At 39.0% G+C, this 25,659-nt stretch overlaps 1 protein-coding gene across 2 annotated transcripts in view; it reads right to left on the bottom strand.

Moving 5' to 3' along the window:
* slc12a5a (solute carrier family 12 member 5a) overlaps window positions 1-25,659 on the bottom strand; it is a 168,515-nt gene that overhangs the window by 3,555 nt on the left and 139,301 nt on the right. For both annotated transcript variants that reach the window (XM_053498296.1, XM_053498297.1), the window contains exons 5-22: window positions 22,654-22,708; window positions 22,118-22,248; window positions 14,100-14,347; window positions 13,547-13,758; window positions 13,221-13,388; window positions 12,079-12,177; window positions 11,663-11,720; window positions 11,324-11,498; window positions 10,364-10,482; window positions 9,837-9,935; window positions 9,460-9,579; window positions 9,091-9,195; window positions 8,066-8,234; window positions 7,551-7,746; window positions 3,380-3,549; window positions 3,058-3,189; window positions 2,762-2,869; window positions 377-502 (exon numbers count right to left, since the gene is read on the bottom strand). In XM_053498296.1, coding sequence (XP_053354271.1) covers window positions 377-502; window positions 2,762-2,869; window positions 3,058-3,189; window positions 3,380-3,549; window positions 7,551-7,746; window positions 8,066-8,234; window positions 9,091-9,195; window positions 9,460-9,579; window positions 9,837-9,935; window positions 10,364-10,482; window positions 11,324-11,498; window positions 11,663-11,720; window positions 12,079-12,177; window positions 13,221-13,388; window positions 13,547-13,758; window positions 14,100-14,347; window positions 22,118-22,248; window positions 22,654-22,708 — 2,490 coding nt within the window. The remainder of the gene's footprint in view (window positions 1-376; window positions 503-2,761; window positions 2,870-3,057; window positions 3,190-3,379; window positions 3,550-7,550; window positions 7,747-8,065; window positions 8,235-9,090; window positions 9,196-9,459; window positions 9,580-9,836; window positions 9,936-10,363; window positions 10,483-11,323; window positions 11,499-11,662; window positions 11,721-12,078; window positions 12,178-13,220; window positions 13,389-13,546; window positions 13,759-14,099; window positions 14,348-22,117; window positions 22,249-22,653; window positions 22,709-25,659) is intronic.

Raw genomic sequence — 25,659 nt, 5'->3', positions numbered from 1 at the left:
TCACATTCACAGTCATACACAGTAGGATATGCAGTGAAATGCTAAAAAAACCTAAGACTATCAATAAGAAATTAATTATAGAACAAAATAAGAAATAAAATATAGGAAAGCTTTAGCTATAGAAAATATATCTATAGAAGATAAGAACAAAATATAAAATATAAAAAAAACTTAGCTGTACAAATATAGAAAATATAGAAAACTTTATTTGTTTGAAAAATAAAATAGAAATGTCCTGGGTGTGTGCAAATGTGCATGAAGCAGGCAGTCCTATTATGGTTTTGGTGTAGTGAGAACTCTGTTCACCTTGTCACCAAGTCCCGGTTTGACTTGAACACCGGTTTGACTTGTACCTACTGGGTGATCTAATGTTTACCTCTTCCTCCGGTTTATCCTCCTTGCTGCTGGATGCTGCTTCTCCAGTAACAGTCAGATGAGTGTTGACTGTTCCTGGATTCTTGCGACGAATCGAGCCACGCGAACTATCAGTGATGCTTTGGATCTGTAAAATAAAGCAAGCGTTCAACCCAGCTAGAAGAGATGTAAGAGAAGCAGGGGTGGATAATATAAATGGGCTGTTTCTAAAAAGACATCACTACAAGGCTTCATCTTTGGCAACAAATATGATACAGTTTATTTTTTAGGACTTTTGTGGAACCAGGTGCAGTAGCAGCACCAAAAGTGCAGAGGTACATAGACTAATCACACACTGTCTAATTAGAGTAGAAATTATCTGAAAGGACAGGTGACAGAATCATAAATTTAGGGTTGTCTGTTATTTGATGTAGAGCCCAATGAAGCATTAAAGATGTGAAAGCCCGTCTGCTGTGATTGTTTGCAACATATAATTCTTATCAAGCCAGAGATGAGACCTTGTGATAGAATGCACTGCTTAACCATGATAATGTAATTATTACATTATCCACAGATATATTTTGATGAGATATTTCAGTGCTCCAATCTATCATCACATCTGTCATTACTAAGCAGAATTATTCCTGACCTCACATTAAACAAAAATGCTGGCTCTAAAACCCAACCAAGAATGTCAGTTTGCAAACTATGGTTGGGGTCATTAGGGACCTCATTTTGGGTTATAGAATGATATTTTTAAAATCCAGTGGTGATATTAGACATATAGACCACATACCATTGTAATTGTGTTTAAAGTGATATGAGTAACTGAAATGAACAATGATAATGGATAATTACGTGTGAAACATAATGAATTCAATTCTGAATATATTAATATTATATTAATATTAATTCAATATTAATATATATTCATAAATAATATTGCATAGCTGTTGAGAGATAGTACACTGCCAGGCCAATAAAAAAGCCGCCTTTAACTTTGATTACAGCACACAACGTGGTGGCCAGCGCATGTTTGTTGATTCCAATCGTTATACTCCCTAGCAAAATAAAGCTATTTTTTTCTGATTAGTCTCATTAACAAATGGTTTTCTTACAGCTGCTAGTCTCAATCCTATGAGTTCCCATCACGTTCTGTTCATATAGAAATACCATTACGTTTACCACTAAACATAGCTATGAGCTTTGCCATGCAACATTACCAAATGTTTAAGTGATCTCCATTCATATTTCTTTCCCCAACCATATTTAATTCACAAAGTTTAGATTGTTAGAAAGCACTATCCTTTCAGGTTATGATACCATGTTGAAGAGTTTTTAACCCAGTTTCAGTAATTTCAAAATCTCCTTAGTTGTTTTCTTTCCTTGATGCAGCCCAATAACTTGACCCTTCTGAAATGGCAACTACTTTAGCCAGCCAGTGTAATTATTGGTAATGGAAATTACTAATGATATTCCCAGTATGATATTCTATTGATATGATAGTTTTGCGATTCTGTTAGAATCACAATTTTAGAAATATCCAACGCTATATAAAATTTTCTACCACATAGGATGCCTGATAAGGCGTGAATAGTTTAGAGTGAACCACCTGTAGGATCATAGAGAACATGCAACATGTAAGCAGTGTAGTGAAGCAATAGATGAATTGCCAAACAACAGAATTGCGATATGTAACTGAACTGATTCTTTTCCCCATCTCTAGTAATTGTCCAAACTTCAAGTATCACTGACTCACTCACTCTCACTCACTCATCATCTATACCAGTTTATCCTGTATTCAGGGACATGGGGGGCCTGGAGCCTATCCCAGGAGGCTTAGAGCATGTGGTGGGGTACCCCCTGGACAAGGTGCCAATTCATCGCAGGGCACACACACATACACAAACACTATGGAAAATTTGGGAATGGCAATTAGGCTAATCTGCAGGTCTTTGGACTGTAGGACCGGGAATCAAACCCGATCCTGGAGGACGACAGCGCTAACCACTACACCACTGTGCTGCCCTGTTAAGTATCACCTAAATAAATATTTGATATGATGAGTAATGAAAAAGCCAGTTCAGTTGTCTAATTTTTGGGCCCAGCATATTAAAAAAGCAAAATGATCAAACAGCGCAGTGCTCAGCAACTCCTGTATGTAGATGGGAAATGCTGCTCAGGGCTGGAGTAGATAAGTAGTGATTTGCAAATTCTACAAAACCGTAACACAGTTATATTTTTGTTTGTTTTATTTACATTATGCTTAAAGCAATGTAAAAACTGCTAACAGTAGACCTCTCCTCAGGGAAAGAATAGCCTAGAAAGTAAATTCATTTAGCTCAGACTGATGAACATATCCGCTTCAAAAATATGTGTGTGTTTTAAGACGTGTGTGTAGGCTTGCCTCTCGCTCACGCTCTGTCTTGGTGAGATTGATCTGCTTGAGGATCTGAGAGCGCTGTTCCATCATCAGGGTCTTCTCATAGGTGTAGGCTGAGATGTCGCTGTCATGCTGCAGTGAAGAACAAAAGAGAAGCGCTCAGAATTTGACGACAAGACAAAAAGTGAAAAAACTAGATAACAGCGAAAAAAGAGACAAACTCCAAAGGCATTTCAATTGTAGAAGAAAAAGGAAAGAAGAAGAAGGAGAAGAAGAAGAAAAAGAGTGAAGGAGAAAGAGAGAGAGAGAGAAAGGCTCACCATCTCCACAACTTCCACCTGGGCGGTTATGCGCAAGTGGTACAGAAAGGTGGACAAGTCCTTCTTCATTTGAATAGAGTTATCATCCATCTGAGCCACAGTGAAGATGCGCATCTTGCACTTCCTCCACACCTTCACACACACACACACGCACACGGACACACACACACACACACCGTGATGTACTATATAGTACACAGTCAATTCTACCTTATTACATGCTCACTTGTATAGCACCAAGCCTGAAAACTGCATAAATATAGTCCCTGTATTGTAACATATAATAAAGTAATAGAGTTTGTACAGGAGTCGGGATGCTAACCTTGTGCTGGCGCAGGAGGAAGGGCAGTAGCATGAGCATGCCGCCATCATGGACAATCCACCACACATCGATGTAACCCTCAGCAAAGCGCTCACCATTTGATGGAAACGCTGCAATGTTCTTAGCCACCAGCAGGGCTTTACTTGCAGCTGTGGTCTCTCTGACCAACTCTACAAAATACAAGAGAGCCTCTGTAATATGACAAATGCTACCTCTATGCAGAGGTGGGTAGAGTAGCCAAAAAAATTACTTAATTAAGAGTAGCTGTACTTCAATATAATATTACTCAAGTAGAAGTAAAAGGTAGTCATCCAGAATATTACTCAAGTAAAAGTAAAAAAGTATTCGGTGAAAAGATACTCAAGTACTGAGTAACTGGAAAATTATGTAAGCAGTCAGACGAAATGATAAAATAATGTACAAATTGCGACATTTCTAAATAATAAAATAAAGGAAATTTATAATTATAAATTAATGTAATAAAATCAATTAACAAAACTAAATATCTTTACAAAATAGCAAATTAAGGAATAAGAAACACAAATTTCCTAATCTTCCTTTTTTTTTTTTTTTTTTTACAATATAAAGCTTTTGAAATACTGTAAATACCTACTGTTGGTAATATATGTATGTTTGGACAGTGTAAACTATTTCCTGTGTAAGATATACTGTATCTTCAGTTGCCCTGCAAATGGCGCAGCAGATAGAAAATAGCATAAGAACATTTACAAGAGGTCTTACTTTACCATAAACTGTATCCAGCAGAACAAATGTAAGAAACCTATATTTGTTCTATCCTTTAGTTAATTTGCTAATTATATATGTTAAGATTGCAACATTAAATAAAACAGCTAAACTAACCGCCACATGTTTGCTTCACTGTCTACCACTGCTGTAGACAAACCTCCCCGCCACTAGTGATGAGTCGTTCCTGAACGATTTGCTCTTTTTGAACGAATCTTTAGCGTGACTCAGAAGAACGAGTAGTCTCAGAGAGTGATTCGTTTATTTTCTACCGGGCGCGCATGTGCAAAGCATCACAAAACTTTTGAGTCTTTTCAGTCCGAATCGTTCGGTTTTTTGTCACGTGACTCCCATAGACGCTATGCAGTGCAATACATTCAAAAGAACGAACGACTCAGCCTAGAAGATACAAGAGATCTGTTTATTATAATATGTCCTTAACTGCATTGTAATATTTCATTACTGGGATTATAACCAAAATATGTGTATATAGACGTATTGGGGGTCTGTTTATTGAAAATGTAACATTTTATTTTATTTCTGATCAAAAGAACAAAATGAACTAATCGACTAAAAAAAAAAGATTTGTTCATTTTGATGAATGAGATTGAAAGAACCGAGTCACTAAAATGATTTAAATTTCCCATTACAACCTCCCCTTCTGTGTGGTCATTTGACTCCATGCGGTTATAGGTTTTGCGGCTGATTAGTCAAACAGAGTCATGTAATTACTGTTGCTACATCTGATTGGTAAAACAGTAAAGTGGTAGATCCACCGGCTGAATTTCTCTGACAAAAACAAAGTATATAAAGTGTAGAATAAATGATTAGAAAAGTAACGAGTCGAGTGTAGCCAAATGTAGCGGAGTAAGAGTAGTGTTTTCTCTTTACAAATCTACTCAAGTAAAAGTAAAAAGTATGTAACTTCTCATAAAAGTATGTGATTAGTCATAGAAGTATTTTTTTTCAAAGAGCTACTTAAATAAACATAATGGAGTAATGCTTTTATGTTGCAGTTTGTGATGCGTTTTGCTAATTATAATAGTACTGTACACAGGAACAGATAAAACCTCCCTAGTGCTGATAAACCTCCTCAATGATCAATAATTTCTTTAGAATCAATGCTGGTAATACATGCAATTACATTTTAGGAGCACATAGTATAGTTTAAATGCAGTATTTAATAAAAAAACCCACACAACATTTAATTAGTTTATACACTTATTCACATATTATTCTTAAGAAAATGTTTTCATAACTGAGAAAAAAAGAATCCTGTGTCATTGTTTAAAGGGTTGTGATGCCATGCTGTTTATCTAGTAGACGATAATGCACAGCCAGCCAGTTTGTAATGAATAAAACATGCAACTGTAAAAGGAGAATAATTAATACTAGGGTGAACAATCAACAAAGCAGAGTTACTGTTATTGTATTGAAGCTTATTAGTTTACCAGAAAAGCATTATTCTATTCCATACAACTCCAATTTGCAAATTAGTACAAATATTATTTGTTTAACAAATTACACACATACTTATCATTTTTCACAGTTATAGTTTATGTTGTAAAATGCCTGTGCAATAAGTTAGTTTCTGTTATGACTTTTCACAAGACAGCTATAAACAGGAATAGCTTAATCACTGACCACTGACCAGATGTAAAACACTGACAGTGGAGTCTCCTTCCATGAATAATAAGCAGACATTTCCCAAATAAAAGCTTTACAATTTCAATTTATAGATAAGATTTAATTCTTTAAATAACAAAATGCTTATTATAAGGTTAAGATTATTTGGATTCCCTGTAAAATATTATGAAAATAATAAATTATTAGTAAAAATGCAGTAATATAACCCTGTAGATTTGAACCAGAATAACTAGGTGGGTGGTTTTCTTGCAAAGTTTATTCTTCATAACCTTGTTTATTAAAACTTTTAAAAAATATATAAATAGTGCATTACAAACCCTCTCTCTATATAGATTTAAGCTCTGTATTACCATGAATTTATAAACTGGAACAGTAGGCTCACAGCCAGCGCTCCATCTGCTAACTTCTTGCCCAACCAAAAGAAAGTGCACACAGCGTGACTTCAGCACCCTGAACAGCTCCACTATATTTACAGAAGGGGCATGGCGGTGTAACTCACTCAGTCTTATTATCATCTCATTGACTGTTATCGCTAGACAAAAAGATATCTCCACTATCTGCATTACTAAAGTCAAAAGCAGAGCAGTGTTTCACTAATCATAGAAGGGTATAGACAAAACTATGGTTAGAACTCCTAACCATAACTCCTTGTAGACTGATTGCTTCCAAGCCACTGAAAAGATTGAATGTTGCTATGTCGATAAATTGTGAAGGTGCTGACAACTTACAGTAAATCTATAGATGTCCTCTTATTTTGTCTTTGGAAGAAATAATCATCTGAGCTTTTAATAATTGTAAACCTTTAAACAATGATATACATAGAAACTATGACGACCTGCCTAATATTGAGTAGCTTCCCCTGCCACCATAACAGTGATGCACAACCAGCATGAACCTTTTCATAATTTGATCTACACTAGCACTTCTATTGGAACAAACTACATGGGCCAGCCTTTGTTCCCCATGTACATCAGTAAGACTTGCCCACTCATGACCCTGTCGACAGTGCACTGGTTTTCAATCCTTGGATTACTTCTGGCATGTACTGACCAATGCATACCAGAAACATCCCACAAAGTTTGGGGTTTCCCTGACCCAGTCCTCTAGCCATCACAATTTGGCCCTTGTCAATGTCACTCATGCTTGTAGATTTGCTTCCAACACATCAAATTTAGGAAAAAAGGTTCACCTGCAGCCTAATATATCACACCCACTTCCAACCACTATTGTAACGAGATCTTGAAAATGTAAGTATTATGAGAAGGGACGAATTACGATGAATAGACAACTGGATCAGAGCAACTCCAAAACTGCAGCTCTTGTGGTATGTTTCCAGGCATTGCAGAGGTCAGAACATATCTAAAGGGACCCAAGGAAGGAAAACTGGTGAACTGGCAAAAGGGTCAGGGGTGGCCAAGGCCTACTGATGCACATGGAGAGAGAAGGCTGACTCCTGTAGTCCAACACAATAGAAGAGCTACTGTAGGTTAAATTGAGGAAAAGGTGTCAGAAAACATGGGTGATTACTGTTCTGGTGGCAAAGGGGGGACTTAGTTAATAGAGGCAGGTGGTCATAATGTTATGGCTGATTAGAGTGTTTGCATCATAATCCCAAGTATGTTTTAACATTATTTATGATGAGCATTTATGCAGTTATGAGAGTCCAGTCTAAATATTTAAGCCATTATCTATTATACATAGAACTTCAGCTGTGTTTCTATCAAACCCACAATATCTGTCATTCGTTCATGTGAAACAGAACTGGGCTGCACCGACTCACCAATGAAGTTCCTCCAGAGCTGATGGTCTTCAGCCTGTTTCCAGTTACGTGGCCAGCTGAGGAGCACGGTGTTGTGTTGGAGGCCCCCAAGCCCACTGACCTGCACCAGGTGTGAGGTGGCATCACGGATGTTGGATGAAACCACTACCTGGCAGAAGCCCTTAACCTTCTCTGTTTCCATTAGCTTTTTCAGGGACTGTGAGGAGAAGAAGTATTATTTTAATTTCTTTCTACATGGTAAAACAATGGTTTAAGGCATCCAAAATTTGAAAGAATCTCCCTTAAACAGCTTACACTAAGATCCAAATAAAATCTAAAATTTAAATTAGTCAATATTGGTCAGTGTTACATTTTATAATTTTCTATTTATTTAATTCTTATATATTTTGTGACATTTCTATGTTCACACCCCTCTGCCCCTTTTTTAAACAGCAAGATGGGGTTAGGATTTGTGTATAGGTCCATATGGATGAACAGGAGGTCCATGTATAACTGTGTGTGTGTGTGTTAGTTACCTGCTCGGCTTGTTGGGCAAGAGGGTGATCATCTAGGAAGGTTCCAGTTAGTGCAGTGCCTACAATGGTGAGTCCTTTTCCTGCTTTCAGTTGACTGGTCAGGGACAGCAGGCGAGGCTGTTCAACATTCTGCTCTGCATCCACACTGACCAACACCAAGATCTGAGGTCTGGATGGAGATAAAGACAGAGAGAGAGAGAGAGAGAGAGAGAGAGAGAGAGAGAGAGAGATATCAGACAGGAGAACGTTTGATTGATTATCTTTGCAGTTTTTGAATTTTAGAGCATTTTTACATTAGGCACGATTGATTTGTGCCGTGCTCTGGAACGATTGATCCTCCCTCCCAAGTCCCTCTCTGGTTAGTGTTCACATTGTTAATTTTCTCTGTTCTCAGGTACATTTGTGTAATTTCACCCGCTGATATAGCATGTTTTTTTGGATGCCTTCCTTCTTTATCATCTATGGCTGTCTAGGTCGAGGATGAGATTGGGAGGAGACAGGCGGCATTGGTGACATCACATCCACAACCTGTGTGTTCAGGCACAATTCTGAAATCACATATCTGGTTACCCGTACCGTGAATGAGACCACCTTTTCCAGCAGACTTGAACACATTTTACAAGCGTAGAATGCTTGTGTTCTCCCCACTCAAAATTAACCAGACTTTGAGGTGAAGTGTTCTCAGAAATGATCCCAGGGCCCTAATGCGAAAACTCCTTCGAGACAGGGAGAGAGAGGATTCAGCGAACAAAAAATTATTTGTGTGATGGTTGTCCTTATGACATATTACTTTTATATTTACAGCATGTAGCAGATGCTCTTATTTAAAGTGACTTACAGAAACGCATTTAACTGTCTTTTGAGAAACACATCCTCAGTATAATACAAATAGGCTAAGTTAATCTAATCTGTCTGCCTATCTATCTATCGGTCTGTCTGTTAAGATTAAGCACAGGGATCTTCAGTTTTCAAATGAGAACAGCAAAAACATCACAGTATCATGAATGTTGCTTTCCAACCCTCACCTCCAGTTCTTGGTGTGCGGTGGCCCCTCCTCCAGCCTCATAAGTGCATAGCGTGCTGCGCTAAGGGACAGTCCCCGTATTCCATCACCCCACTCTTTCTCCGCCCTGTCAACAACCGAGTGTAACCCAAATTAGCACTACACACACTTCGATACACAGAGACACACAAAATGCTGTAATCATCTCAGGTCTTCCTCATTTATGGATCCCCAGTCATCGAGTCATGGAGCAGCTTGACCTTTGACACTAAATAAATCAAATCCTGGATTAAGTTCTGGCTGGGAGGATTAGACTGGAGCAGAATCCCTGCCACATCAAGTGCCAAAAAAACTGCTCTTCCCCACTCCATCATGGTCACATTCTACTCACCCCCGGAATTCGATATACTTGTAGATACAGCCGGCGATTGCCATGGCAACGATGGCATAGTACCAAGAGCAGATGAACATGAGCGAGAGACACAGGCTCATGCCCAGGAATGACAGAGCCCTGCAGAGACAGAGGAAGAAAAATATTTAATGTTTGTCTAAAGAGTCAAGATTTGTAATAGGGACTTAATTTACAAAGAATAATGGGTTTAGTTTGTGTAATCGTGAAAGAAGAAATCCTGCATTAGCTATTTATTTTACTTTCTAAAAGGAAATGAGCAGCTTTAAAATATGCCTCTATTAATGAAGACTTCTATATACTATTTCTATAAATGTACCCTTTTGTACACCCTTTGTGTATTAATGTGTTATACCCACCAGTGGTAGTATTTGAAGCGAGGTCTCCAATTGGGGGTCCGTAGAAGAGTCTGGACAGCGCAGGCCAGGTTCACAAACATATAGCACATCAAGAAGAACCTGCAGAAAACAAAACCAATACCTAAATAAACAACAATAATGTAGAGTGCGTGTGGTATTGTCAAGAGGAGGATAAGAAACACCCAACCCAAAAAATACAGATGAGCTGAGGACTGCTATCAAAGCAACCTGGTCGTTAAGTACGCCTCAGCTGTGCTGATCACCTCCATGCCATTGATTATTAATGCATTAATTTCTATATGGTAAATCCCACTTTTGTTGATCATAAAATATAATCAAGCTGTAAGCCATAATCCTTAAAACTAAAATGAGAAAATGCTTGAAATATTTTACTTTATATGCAATGAGCCCAGAAAACATGAGATTTGACATTTTTTGAATTAAATTACAAGAAGATACATTGTAATTATTACAACCATGCAACTACAGTACTACTGAAGTGTGAGTCTCAAATGAGTGGGGATTACATTGAGAGGATCGGAGCGACTGAGTCCAGAGAAGCGATAAGGATTCCACTCTCACAGATGCAGGCTGTAAGAAGCAGAGCCCAGGTTGGTTCCCCATTTGCTTTACCATGGCCGAATACCTGTAACACACAACACACACACATAGGGTGTTCTATGGTATTATTTTTAAATTACCACATAAAGATTATATGCCTGGGTATAAATTACAAAGCTCTGTGTTGCACTTTTCTATCCCAGTGCTGTTCATTATTATTATTATTATTATTATTTATTTATTTATTATTATATTACGGTTAAGATCTATAAAGTATTCACTTGTTTTACTATTAACTTATAAATCTTTTTTAGAACTTTTATAATATTTATTCAAGAAACATTAAACATAAGATCACAAATATTTTTTTTACTGTCCTTTTAAAATATTAGGATTTTAAATAAAATCCTAATATTTACTTCAACATTATTACACCCTCAACATATTTTAACATTTTGTCTCTAACCATAAAAGGTACAATAGTTCCACAACTTTCATTTATCAGCAGACAAAATTTATAATCAATTATGAATGCTGGGTATGATTGGGGAACACACCCTGCATAGGATACCAGTGCATTGCCAGGAATCACACACACACACACACACACACACACACACACACACACACGCACACACACACACACACACGCACACACACACACACACACATTCACAAACTCATTCACACCTTAGAGTCACAAATCTACCTACTGGAATGTTGTTAGTAGGTGATAAAACACTTTAAAACGCAATGGAAATCCATGTGCACAGGGAAAACATGCCAAACTCCACACAGATTGTAACCAGAGCTCAGGAAATCAAACCTGGAGTTGTGAAGTGGCGACACAAACACTGTACCAGCATGCCTTTTTAAATAATAAAAAAATCGATAGAAACAAAACAAAAAGTACATATGTGACTCACTCTAAGAAACGGCACTATCCCGTCCCTGGCTATGGCCTGAAGAAGACGTGGTGCACCAGTCAAACTCTGAAGCCCCGCCCCACAAGTGGAGAAGAAAGAGCCAAAGACGATGACCCAGGGGGACGGCCATGCCAACGTACCTATCACCAGATTCCCTCCTACTGCCTCACCAAATCTGTCAAACACACACACACACACACACACACACAAAAGTGTCAAAAAGGATGCATAGGGTAATTCTACATGAAACATACTTTCACGTTTTTAACTAATTACAAACTAACTAACCAGTAAAAAAAAAAAAAAAACGAACTAAAAAAGACATTATTAAAAACATACTTGTCCCTTAGGACTATTCCCTCGATGCAGGAGCCAAACAGCAAAACAGAGGACATGTCTGGGAGGTTGAGTTAGAGGAAAGAAAAACCCCTGCTTGCTTATTTATTTAACCAAACCTCTGTGAGGAAGACAGCTGATCCGTTAACATTAACAGTTAAACTTGACATCCATCGATGACTAAATGTATGACGAGGAAGGAGGATCACTGAAAGCTTCTTAGTTACATCTAAGATAAACCTCATACTTAAGCGTTAATTATATCAGCTGTGTTTTGACTAGAGACATTGCACAGTTCCCCTTTAATAAGTAAAACATTTATGTTGTATTGTTGGTCTACCAGAACAAGCTGTGTGTGTGTGTGTGTGTGTGTGTGTGTCTATACATGTGCATGGAATCTGGTGCATGTGTAAGGATACATATGAAGGAGGTGGTAGTGATGGCCATAATAGTGCCAATGGGGATGGACTTCTGAGCATCCCGCAGATCACCAGAGCGGTTCGAACCAGCCATGATGCCTGTGATACAGAAACAGACAAACACATTTATGTTTTTGTGACTGCTACAGAGATTTTTATAACATGTTTTACGTTCTTATATGTTTAGATACAAATGGGAAATCGCGAGTCATCACAGTGAGCATCGATGAGGATGGTACCATCCTCAGACATCATATCATGCTGATTTAAAAAAAAAAATGTATTTACTTACTTAAGATATGCGCATAATATATATGTCTCAAATGTACACTTCACTGGTTACAATATGTTTTGTGAACCTGATTTTAAAGACCTTCCTGGGTGTTTGATGTAACACCAGCCAATACACTCAAATAAAAAAATAAAAGATTGAATTATTTAATAGTCTGTTAATAATTTCAAAACAACTAGGCAAATAATCAATATTAACTTGGATATAATGTATGATTTCAGTGTAACCACATTTAGAACCAGTCATGGAAAGACATTTAGAAACAAAACACATCCGAAATTGTTATCTCATCTTAAACAACACTTTGTTGTCTTAGTAATTCTGTTTGAATCGGATTTAAACTTTCTGTTTTTATTATTAATAGCTAACACAAGCCACAAAGCTAACTAGCTTCTAACACAAGGCTGAATCCCTAAACCCTTTCTAATCCCTGATCAAGGGCACTACTTGGTTTGTGTAACAAGGGCTTGTACACCTTACAAAGTGCCCCTGATGTTCTAAAGAGGCATAAGTGGAAATATAAAAATATACAAAGTTTCTCAGGACTGTCTACCACCTGCATGGTTTATTCTCCACACCATTTAGCTACATACTACCCCTGTACTACTCTCCCTGTTAATTACATTATGTAATTAACTGTCTGTCCTTCAGTCGTGGTTAGTTTGTTCCACCAGTCGGGGAAGCAAACAAAAATAGCTGGTAACGAAAACATAATAATCAATATCACACTCAAGGTTGTGCTGATATTCGGCACAACAGAACTCCCTCTTGTGCCATCAATAAATCCTTAATAGCTTTTTCTGACCATTAGTATGTCTGTGTGACAAGATTCAGTACCGTAATGACTGACCTGTAACTGAAGGGAAGTAGATCCCCACCAGCAGTGTGAAAAAAGTGGTGATGTCAGATAGCACATAGTTTTTAGTGTTAGTTGGCAGAGCGTCTGGCTCCTCCATAGAAGAAATGCCGCCCTTCTCTAGATAAACACCCTTCTCCATGTAATTCCCAAACAAGTTCTCTGAAAGAGAGGAAGTAGAAAAAAGATAAAGATATTAGTATTATCAATGACATATTACACAAAGGGAGGGCAGAGGAACAGATAGACTTTCGGTTTAATCTATGTAAATCCAGAATATTATATAACTGGATATCTGATTTAACTGTGTGTATGTATACCTTTAAGAATGCCACTGGTGATGCCCGGAATGCCCTGCAACTCTGTTAAATTGTTGTTGGCAAAGTAGCTGTCGCAGGTGGCGTTGAGGAACTCTGAGTCACAGAAGAGACTCCAGAGTTTGGTAGTGATTGTATAATTGTCTTTCTCAATCACTTTAGCACACACATCAAAGCCTTTCCACACTAGAGTCCGGTTTCCTAGAATGCACACCCTGGAAGAAAAAAACATATATGAGTCTGTAGTGAGTTAATTACTGTATATACTGTATACAGTACATTCAGGCTAAAAAAATGCTATGAGTATTGCCAGTGAAGACAGTAAACTGGGTCTGGTAAAAGATTTGCCTAGAGGTGGTATTGTAAAAAAAAAAAAAAACTATAAAAGACCTTACAGAATACGATTAGATCTCAGTTTGTATATAACTGTAATCTAGTTCTCAGACAGCATTTCACAGTTGTATTGCTGTCTGATAACTAGATTCCAGTTATATACAAACTGAGATCTAATCTAGATGATTAGTGTACTACTACGCAGTCAAAACAAGGTACTTACGGTAACACAGGTGGTTCAAAGGCAGTCTTGATGACTCCAGCATACACAGCCAATATGGAGCAAATTACACAGGCCAGAAAAACCAGTGCCAGCTTATTGACGTACTTCACACCCACGAACACCACCACTGCCATGAAGGTCAGCACCAAGGTGCCATACACTCGCATGTTGTTTAACATGGCTGCCTCTGCCTCTGAGCCGTCCAAATCTTCCATCTTAAAGATGGCTGCCTGGGGCAAAATATAGATCTAACAGAGGAATCAAGAGCAGAAGAGAGTGTCAGAGAGACTATAGATATAAAAAATGGTAAGACCCAAAAATAAATGAAATAGCAAAATGTATGGTATATGGTTTCAGGTAACATCAAGAGTTGTTGTGGGTCTTTTGGCTGTTCCCATCGAGGGGTAGGCGCCATCTGATCCACACAACACCTCGGCTCAGGTTGAGTAAACACAATATTTAGGGGTTTACACATTAGGTGACGAAACAAATTTACACAGGAACAGTCTTTACTTTTATTCATTGGGTTTATGGCTGAGGAAAGGGCACTGATTGGCATTTTATACAAAGTAAAGCATCAATTAGGATTACCGGCTTTGAATCTTGCTTACATTTGACCACAACACTGTCTGTTCCTGGATCTAACACTGTCGATTATTGGCTCTGAACCTCCCTCACGCGCCTACATGTGATGGAGACCCTAACACCTGCCATTATTACACTTCTCTCCGGTAGGGCAAGAGAATGGGAAACAGCCATGTGGAACGCTCAGGCACCCTGCTGCCTCACTAATAAGACCTTCACTGATGAAATGAGAAGGGTATTTGATCGCTCATCCACTGGGCATCTGGTGGCAGGCCAGATATTAGCTCTTCACCAAAGGGCCCGGTCTATTCATGACTATGCCATAGAGTTTTGTACTTTGGCAGCTTTATGTGGTTGGGATGGTCAAGCTCTCTTTGACGCATTTCTCCATGGATTCTCAGACAGTTAAAGACAAGCTGTCGGCGTGCGAACCACCATCCAACCTCCAAGACCTCATTGATCTAGCAGCACGTATCAACGCTCATTTGAGCGCTGTCTGAACTTCTGGTCACAGCCTCCCTTAGCCTCCACCAGCTCCCTGGAGAACCCTCCTGAACCAATGCAGGTGGGCCAGACGCGTATCTCACCTGAGGAACGCCAAAGGAGATGGGATAAGGGGGCATGCTTCTACTGTGGTCAGTTGGGTCATTTCTCACATAACTGCCCATTAAAAAGCAAGCCTCCTTGGTAATTTTAGGTGTGCCGGGGTGGGGGTGGGGATGGGCCCAGATCTTCCTGTTTCCCAGGACCTCTGTCTGCCGTCTCCTGAAAGTTTTTAGCAAATCTTGTGCAGTCCCACATGTCTTCACATTTGTCTACCTCGATGAGATTTAGATTTTCTCCTGCACCCTAAAAAGAACACCGATCCCATGTCCGTCAGGTTTTACAAAGGCTCATGGAGAACAAGCTCTACGTCAAGGCTGAGAAATGCGAATTTCATCGTGACTCCACCTACTTCCTTGGGCTCGTCATATCACCATTGGGTGTTCGGATGGACCCAGCTAAGGTAAAGGCAGTCACAGATTGGCTGGTCCCATCTTCAAAGGCAGGAACTTGGCCACGATTTTTGGATTTTGCCAACTTTTACAGATATTTCATCCAGAACTATAGCGCTATTGCAGCACTTCTCACTGCCCTCACACCCACAAAATCGCTGTTTCAGTGGAATTCACTGGCGGACAAGGCCTTAAGAAACTCAAATGTCATTTCACCTCTGTCCCATTTTCATCGTCCCTGACCCGTCCCTCCAGTTTGTGGTCGAAGTGAAAGCATCGGAAACAGGTGTTGGGGCCATTCTCTCCCAAAGGTTCTCCAAGGATAATAAACTTCACCCCTGTTCCTTTCTCTCTCCCTGACTCTCTCCATCTGAATGCAATTATGGGATCGGAGACCGTGGCTGTAGGCCGTCAAGTTTGAACTTGAGGAGTGGAGCCCAGAGCTCCACAGACTAGGCCCACAGCTCTAAGTTGGCTTGCCATCCTGGGGTAGCCTGCACTCTTTCTTTTTATTGAGCAACGTTTCTGGTGGCCATCCGTTATGGAGGATGTTAAAGGTTTTGTATCTTTATGCGATATTTGTTCTAGGAATAAGGTCACGAATCACTTGCTGGAGGGCCTTCTCAGACTGCTTCCTATCCCTCATCGCCCATGGTCGCATATCTCTCTTCATTTTGTCACGGAATTGCCACCCTCAGACAACAACACTTGCATTATGAGTGCAATGTGGTGGATCGATTCTCTAAGTCTGCTTACTTTATCCCGCTCCCCAAACTCCCTTCGGCTAAAGAAACAGCTGAACTCTTGGTGTCTCATGTTTTCCGGCTCCATGGTCTCCCATCAGATATTGTCTCAGGCTCATTGGTGCCACATCCAACCTGTCCCCTGGCTTCCACCACCAGAGCAATTACGGACAGACGGAACCGTTTAACCAGGAACTAGAGAAGTCTCAAATATGTATGGTATCACGGGACGCAGCCTCATGGAATAAATTTCTCCCTTGGATAGAATCCGCCCACAACTCGTCCCCATGTCTTCCACTGGAATGTCACCCTTCCAATACTGTCTGGGAAACCAACTGCCTCTGTTTCCTGCTCAAGAGGAAGAAGTTGCGGTCCCGTCGGGCCAAGCTTTAGTCCGTCACTGCAAGAGGACTTGGCAACAGGCCTGCTCTCAACTGCTGTGCTCGGTAAACATTTTCCGACACAAGGCCAATCGCCACCGCCCCCAGATAACGCGTAGGTCAAAGAGTGATGCTGTCCACACGCAACATACCCCTAAAGACCATGTCAAGGAAATTGTCTCCCAGGTATATTGGACAGTTCAACCCTGTCAAGCGTCATCAATCCTTGCACCGTCAAGCCCACCTTCCATGTGTCCCAGATCCGACAACTGGTCTCCTGTCGATTGTCCCCTTCGCCTCAACCCCTAACTAATGCCCCCCCCCTCGTCGGGCGAAGCATTCACGGTCTGTAAGCTCCTTAGATCCCGCCGCTGGGGACGCGGATAACAAAACCTAGTGGAGGGGAAGGGTATGGACCTGAAGAAAGAACCTGGATACCTGCCAGGTTTATTCTCGACAAATCCCTGATTACACTGGCACAACCGCGAGGCCCCTTCTAGAATGCCCACTAGCGTTCGTAGGGGCGGAGGGTACTGTCACAACATGCTAAATCTCGCCCACAAAATAAGCTCCTCGGTAAGCAATCTAAAGCACTCCCGTTCCAGCTCCGTGCCGCCTCTTGTTTTTCGCTGTCTCAGTCATGACTCGGGCTAACCTGTTGCTGCTTTGGATTAATTAGCCCTGTGTATTTAAGGTGCTGCAAGACACTCACTTGTCGGCAGATTATTGTGCCATTTATGCCTATTCTCGCGTTTGTTTTGCTACAGTTTATCGATTACGACCTCGTTTGGTTTATTTTTGTCCTCATGCTACAGATCTTACACTTGATTTGGATTACCGGCTTTGAACACTGCTTACATTTGACCACGACACTGTCTGTTCCTGGATTTAACACTGTTGGATTATTGGCTTTGAACCTCGCTCACGTTTTGACCACGAGACTGCCTGCTTCTGGATTTAACTCTAACGGGTTATCAGCTTTAAACTTCGCTCACGTCTGACCACTGTTTCTGGATGTGTACTCACAATTGGATTTACTGGTTTTGAACTCTGCTTTTGTTTTCAATTACGAGATTCAATTACTGAATTTACACAGTCATTGGACTCACAAACGTGGAGATTTGTGCAGCCTCCTTACAATGACACTTCCTGGTTCACCCAGACCGAGACGCCCTCTGCTGACCGTAAGTATACCTTTCCTGATCTCTCTTTCTCTGCAACTGGATCTACGTGTCCCCCGCCCCCTTCCCCTCCAGTGACGTCTGTGACAAGGTGTTGTAACTAATCAGAAAACAGTAGGTGGGATTTATTAGGAAAAGATGGGAAACCTAACCTAAAAAGACTTCATCTATTATACTGTATTTCCTGCAAATTGAATAAAATTTCACAGCGGGCAGAATTACTACGCTCTTATCAAAAAAGTTATATTCTGATTAAATTCTTTGTGCAAGTGAACACACATATTATATGCTAAGTGTCCATGCAAAGTTAACCTCTAATCAGAATGATTTCAACCTGACTGAAAAATGTAAACTGGGTTGTTTTCTACAGTGGCCGTGAAGTGCAAAACAAATTAACAAAACTGAAAACAAAAAAACAAATTCAAAACCAAATTTACAAAACGGAAAACAAAATAACTAATATGTGACTGGCCGAAAAGTGCAATACAAATTAACAAAACGGAAAACGAATTAAAAACCAAATAACAAAACCTAAAACTATTTTTTTTGGAGGTGGGGAGTTTTGTTGTTTTGTTTTTGGTTTTGTTATTTTGTTTTCCGTTTTTGTTAATTTGTATTGCACTTCTCGGCGAGTCAGATACAAACCGGAAAAGGTAGGTATAGTTTGCGAATTAAATGCTTACCGCTGATTGGACAAGACATCTGTCACTCAAGATATACAGGAAGTAGAAACTTGTTTCTTTATCTTTGTTTCTTGTGTGTTCTGCTTCACTTTAAACTATGATGTGCAAAAAACTTAGCAAAACTGACTTCAAGACCACCGTAAGAACGCCATAGTTGAAACCACAATAATGTTTGCACATTCATACACACACAAATCTACCGCTACTACAGTACTCCCTGTATATCTTGAGTGACAGATGTCTCGTCCAATTAGCGGTAAGCATTTTATTCGCAAACTATACCTACCTTTTCCAAAATTAACAAAACGGAAAAAAATTTAACAAATTCAAAACCAAATTAACAAATCCGGAAAAACTAAATAACAAAACCAAAAACAAAACAACAAAACTCCCCCCCTCCAAAAAAAAATAGTTTTGGGTTTTGTTATTTGTTTTTTAATTTGTTTTCCGTTTTGTTAATTTGTATTGCACTTCTCGGCCAGTCAGATATTAGTTATTTTGTTTTCCGTTTTGTTAATTTGGTTTTGAATTTGTTATTTTGTTTTGGGTTTTGTTATTTTGTTTTCAGTTTTGTTAATTTGTTTTGCACTTCAGGGCCACCGTAGGTGTCTGATATTTGGAGGAATGTCTTGGACTGTACTCCATGTACAGCAGAAAAGTAAATAGTCAACTTTGACTCAGCTTAAATTTTTAATGTTTTAATAAATTTTAGATCAGCATGAAAAAAAATGTCTTTAACCCCAGAAGATTGTAGCCAAATCAAATTAAAACAGCCATAATTTATCAATCTCTTATTTTTAGTAAAAGTTTTTCCAAAAAGTTTTTAAATAAAATAAATATATGAATGAATGAAAACTCACTCATAAATGAACAAGCATGTACACGGCAAATTTTAATTTATTGTTTTAAAACCTAACCAAACATAGAGCCATTTTCTTACAAAAAGTCTGTATTTAAGCCCAATTTTCACTTGGTTGTATGGGCAGTATCAGTTTACTTTTTTTGTTTTTGTTTTTTAAGGTCTCTTCAGAGATGCAGAGTTTTTCCTGAAGCCACCCTGTGTTTACTTGGTGGTTTAATTCAGGTTGTTGTCTTGTTGAAATTGTCCCAGCCTAAGATCCTGAGCACTCTGAAAAACATTTTCACTCAGGATAGCTCTTCATTTTTCTGTATCCATTTTCCCCTCTGTGCCGTCAGGTCTCCAAGTCCCTTTTGCAGAAAAACATCCCCACAGCATGATGCTGCCACCACTGCATTTGGCTGTAGGGATGGTTTTAATAAGGTAGTGTGCAGTGCATGACCATTCGCCACACGGAGAAAGTGAGTCATCAGACTAGAGGAATTTTGTTTGCATTTGTCTGAGAGTCCTTCAGGTGCATTTTCAAACTCCCAGCAGGCTGTTTTTTGCCATTTAGTCAGAAATGGCATCTGTATGGCCACTCTACCATAGAGGCCTGAGTGGTGGAGTGCTGCAGTGATGGTTGTGCTTCCGTAAGACTCCCCCATCTCCACCAAGGAACTCAGGATTTCATTTATATAGACCCTTGAGTTTTTGTTATCTCTATAATCAACGCCCTTCATCCCTGATTACTCAGTTTGGCTCAGCAGTTAGATATGGGAAGACTGGTTGTTCCAAATCTCTTCAATTTGAGAATGATGGAGGTTACGGTGCTATTTGGCCTTTTTAATGCTGCAGAAATTTTATTGTATCCTTCTGTACATCTATGTCTTGACACAATCCTGTCTCACAGTTGGAAAGATAATGATTTTTACCTTATGGTTTATTTTTTACTCCAACCAACATAATTTATGGTGACAATTATACACACAAAGGGTCTGAATAATAGGGCATTTTAGTCTTATTTAGACTTTTAATAAAATGACAAAACAATCCAAACACACTTCTTGTGAAGTATTGAAAAAGAAGAATTTGAATCCATGTTAAGATGTGAACTGTAACCAAATGTAAAAACGCAGGTAAAAACGGTGTCCTAAAAGTGACTGAAACTGAAGGCCATATTTTTGAATAATGTGATCAATTTGGTGTACATAGATAAAGAAGAACACTGCTGGACCAAGACAAATACTGGATCAAATTATCCAAAAATATAGCTTTCACTTTTAGAACATTAAGGATCCTCTGACATGTATATGATTTACTCCTGTTCTTGATAATCATAATCTTATACCAGTAAAACAGTCTGAACAGTTGCTCAGAATGTAATAATCTGTCAAATCCAGTCAGACTAACAAGGAAGACAGAAATTTTCTCTGTTGGCAGCTATTAAAAGATTGACACCCTGAGCAGTGCTGTCCGTGGCTTTAAAACTAGATTGAACTGGTCATGTGTTCTGGCTTCTTGCTCAGAAAGCAGAGATTGAAAACCGGTCGGAAATTAGTGAGGTGTTCCGGATCCTGCTTCTTTAAAATTGGAATCACTGAAGCTACTTTTAGCTCAATTGGCACAGATCCATTAGATCAGGTGAAGAACAGGCTTGGGATTTGTCATGGGGTTGGATGAATTTGTTCTTAGTTTTTAAGAGGGCCTCGGAATGAAAACTTCTATTAAGTTCTGCGTCATTGGTGATAATTGAACCTAATGAGCATGGAATTAAACAGGCCGAACTTGATGGCCTCCTAATTCTTTTGGCAGTAAGCTTTGAATATTGCACAGCTGGTTAAGCGCATTAATTCTAAAGGCATCAGAACTTTGATGGAAATGAATTACTGGAAAAGGAATATTTTTTTATTATTCAGTGAGTACACACACACACACACACACACACACACAGATGTGTGTGGACAGTTAGTTGTCATGGTGACCTATTCATTATATCAGATCTCCAGGGTTGCAATTCAAGTATACTCTAGAAGCGTTCCATATCTTTGTTTTTTAAATAGCTTTTTTTTGTCTTTTATTTCTACAGCTGGATAAAACTGTTATACAAGTCAGTCTTCCATAAACCCCATCTCATATTACAATAGAGCAGAAATCATTTAATTGAATGAACACCAGTGGTTTCTAAAAGGATGTAGACACGTGTCCAAAAATGTGTGTGCATGTGTGTGTGTGTGTTCTCAATCAGAAACCATGGTACAGCTGAAAACGACCTGACATTCAAACTGCATTAAAACAAAATCCACATAATTAATCTTTTAGAAAAAGAATGACATAAGTAGGAGAGAAGGAGAGAGAGTGAGATACAATAACACAAATTAGAGAGGGAGAGATGGCAAATAATATGTAAAAAGGCAACTGAGGAAACTAAGTAATAAATAGGATGGAATAGAACTAGAGCTCACATGGATGAGAAATAAACAACAAGAGAAGGAGGGATGGTTGAAGTCAAATGCATAGAGCAGAAGGGAACATACAGGATGTAAAGAATTTTGTGTTAGTAGAAGAAAACTGATGGACGTAACACATACAATAGCGATAGTGATATCTTACCAATAAGATCTCAATACAGCCCAGAATATACATGGCGCCTGCATAGGTGGTCCCCAGGTAGAAACAAATCCCCACTGCTCCACCAAACTCAGGGCCGAGGGAACGAGAGATCATGTAGTAGGAGCCTCCGGCTGTTAAAATAATACCGATCAATTGCAATGTTCCTTACTACAAGCTAATAAAAATATTACATGGGACCATCAGAAAGTGGAAAAGTCCCAGTTACAACTTTAATTCCTGGTGTATAAATTGAATGAATTACAACACCATTGACAACATGAATGTAAAGACTATGGCAGTAATAGCAACCACTAGTGAATGACACTGAGAAAAGCCAGCAATTTCAGCAATTTGCCCTTACTCTTGCTCATCTCCAATCAGGAGGTAAGACAGAGGCTGTTATTAGAATATAGGGCTTAATTATAGGATAATGGACATAGCTTTGGAGACACTGAGCTCTAAACATTGTATTTCTACCAAGCACTATTGCTATAGAGACAGTGACAGACTGTAAGTAAAAACAGGCCTTCTCTTACCTGGTACTACTCCATTGGTGGCAATGGCACTCATCGAAATTGCAGTTAACATGGTCTGGGGAAAAAAACAAAACAGAACAACAACAACAAAAAATTGTTAGAAAATATTGTCTGTATCTACAGTATAAAGTTGTTTATATGTGTATCTGTCTAGGTGTAAGTTTCGTTATGCAGTTTATTGACCCCCCTTTGCCTCATCCATCAGTGCAAAGGGACCACTACTGATAGGAGTTTATGAGGTTTACGATGTTTCCTCCCTTTGTAACCACTGACTCTCCTTTTTCATAGGCACAACTGTCTTGTATGACTTGTATTCACAGAGGTACATAGAAACGAAAACTTAAGGGCTCCTAAAAGTTTTTGCAGTCAGTGACATCTTTACTGTCAAATAAATTCCACTGACCATTTCAACGTAGATTATTTTGATATTAATCGGCACGATGGTGCAGTGTTTAGCACCGTCGCCTTGCACCTCCAGGGTCCGGATTCAATTCCTAAGTGTGTGAGTGAGTATGTGTGTGTGCCTTGTGATGGATTGGCACCCTGTCCAGGGTGTACCCTGTGCTTTAACGCTCCTTGGATAGGCTTCAGGCTACAGTGGGGGAAATAAGTATTTGATCCCCCGCAGATTTTCTAAGTTTGCCCGCTTACAAAGAAATTAAGGGTTTATAATTTTTATGATAGGTTTATGGTACAGGATAGAGACAGAATATTCTGCAGTGGATCAAATACTTATTTCTCCAACTGTACCCTGGAGGTGTGTTGGGAAACAAACGATGGTCCCACTTAGATGCTCCGGCAGTGCTTTGCTATGTTAGCCATACTGGTTATGTGTGTACTCAATTTTTACTAAGTGACCAACAGTGTCACCAGCAAAGCATTCCAACACCATCACACCTCCTTATCCATGCTTCACAGTGGTAACCACACATTCAGGAACTGTCAGTTCACCCTTTCTACATCTAACAAAAACATGGCAGTTACAAACAAAAATCTCAAATTCGGACTCATCATTTTGTAATGTTGATTGCTTATGGTTCTTGACTCGGGCAAGTCTCCTTGCTTGTTGTTCTTTCAATGTACTGTAGTGGTTTCTTTGCCGCAATTAGATAATGAAGGCCTGACTCATGCAATCTCTTCTAAACAGTGGATGTTAAAAGGGTTTTGGCGACCGCACTTGGGGATACTTTTCAAATTTCTTATGATTTTTAGGCCTGACAGAACGACCCTTATTTCTTAAAGTAACTTTTTCTTGAAGTGTTTTTTTACTTAACTAAAGTGAATGTTTCTTGCCATAATATGGATTTTAGTATGGTATTTTTAGCAGTACTAATTGACTACTTGTGCTATCGACTCTGTACCCACCCATCCTCTGCACAAGACAACTGATGGTTTAAAGCTTATTAAAAGGCAGGGAATGGCAACCCAACAATATAGAGGAGCTGAAGGCTGCCAACAAAGCAACCTGGTCTTCAATAATGTCACAGCAGCACCACAGGCTAATCACTTTCACGCCATGCCGCATTAATAGAGTAATTCATGCTAAAGGAGCCGAGACCAAGTACATCATTTTTGAGAATTCACTACATTTTTCATGATGCAGTATATCCAGATTTGATTTTAGTAAATATTCTAATATTTTGAGATACCTGAGTTTTAATTTTCATGAACTATAAGCAATAATCAACAAAATTAGAACAAAATGGCTTAAAATATTAAATTTCACATGTAATGAATTCTAGAATTAGTTTTACTTTATGAATTAATATACCCTCAAAAATTTATATTATTTTATACCGGAAGAGAGCTAGAGACAACTGAATGCACACAATCTTTAACTTATCCATAATCTTTCTGTATAAGAATTAAAACATTGATGGATGGTTTGTGACCTGCCTTCTGTTTATCTCCATGTGTGTGTTTTAACTAGGGTCATGTGTGTGCTGTGCTAAGTGGCGAGAGGTCGGCGTGTTAGATTGTAATCAGGCTTAATAAGCACCCTCACTCTAATCATTAAAATGGCAGACCAATATTACACCTTCTATACCTAATACACAATCTCAAACCCACTATAAAACATGTGACCATACATAATATCACTGCATTAACCCATATGCTGATTACACGGCAAATATATCCTGTGATTGGCTGAGTAATTGGGGTTTTTAGCAGCTGCAAGCTAAAAGCTGGCAATCATAGCACCTGTCTCTGTCTGAAAGTCAGTAATATTTTAGCAGGCACACTGACTCATGAAATGACATACAAAAAACTACACATATTTGCAATTTATTCCTGTACTTTGAATATGTTCTGCTCTTTGTTACTGCAGTGTGCTTTCTGGCTTGTGTACCAGGCAGTTCCCTAATAAAATATCTGCATACTAATAGACTAAGCACAAGGGTATGAAATACATAATTGATGTTGTGAAACACATCCAACAGCGTAAATAGGAATAAAACAATAGGCTTTGCATGAAAGTAGAGTCAGAGTTAGTAATGCCTGCATCCAAAAAAAAAACACAAAAAAACCCCACAGTAGCTTGTGTTTGCATTCTCTGGTAAGGAGTCTCTTCAAGGTGTGTGTTGCTTGGCTGTTACTTAGCAACAGAGCATCAGGCACATTTATTCCACTGTGAACACATGTTTACACAATCGTATGACAAAATTGCAACCCTTTTGAATATCATTATGGTGCCACGAAAAAGGTACAGAGACAATAAAGTCATTTTTGCTTATTAATTGAAAGACCCAAGTGGCTAGACGAATGAAATGTTAAGTAGATCACCACACCACAGAACATACACAGCTTCATACATTTAGACCTTATCGGTTACCACAAAGAGTACAAGTACATGGACATGATTTTTGCACTTTTACATCCTCTCTGTTCATATATGTATTAAATTACTTTGCACACTTGTCCCCAATAATTGTTTGTGCTATTAAAAATGTTTCAGAATGACTCAGCATGTCGATTCTGCCTGAATGCTGTTCGACTTTGTCTATA

Source organism: Clarias gariepinus, chromosome 6 (assembly GCF_024256425.1).
Source record: "Clarias gariepinus isolate MV-2021 ecotype Netherlands chromosome 6, CGAR_prim_01v2, whole genome shotgun sequence".
Lineage (NCBI taxonomy): Eukaryota > Metazoa > Chordata > Actinopteri > Siluriformes > Clariidae > Clarias > Clarias gariepinus.
This window is presented reverse-complemented; position numbering and strand designations above follow the sequence as displayed.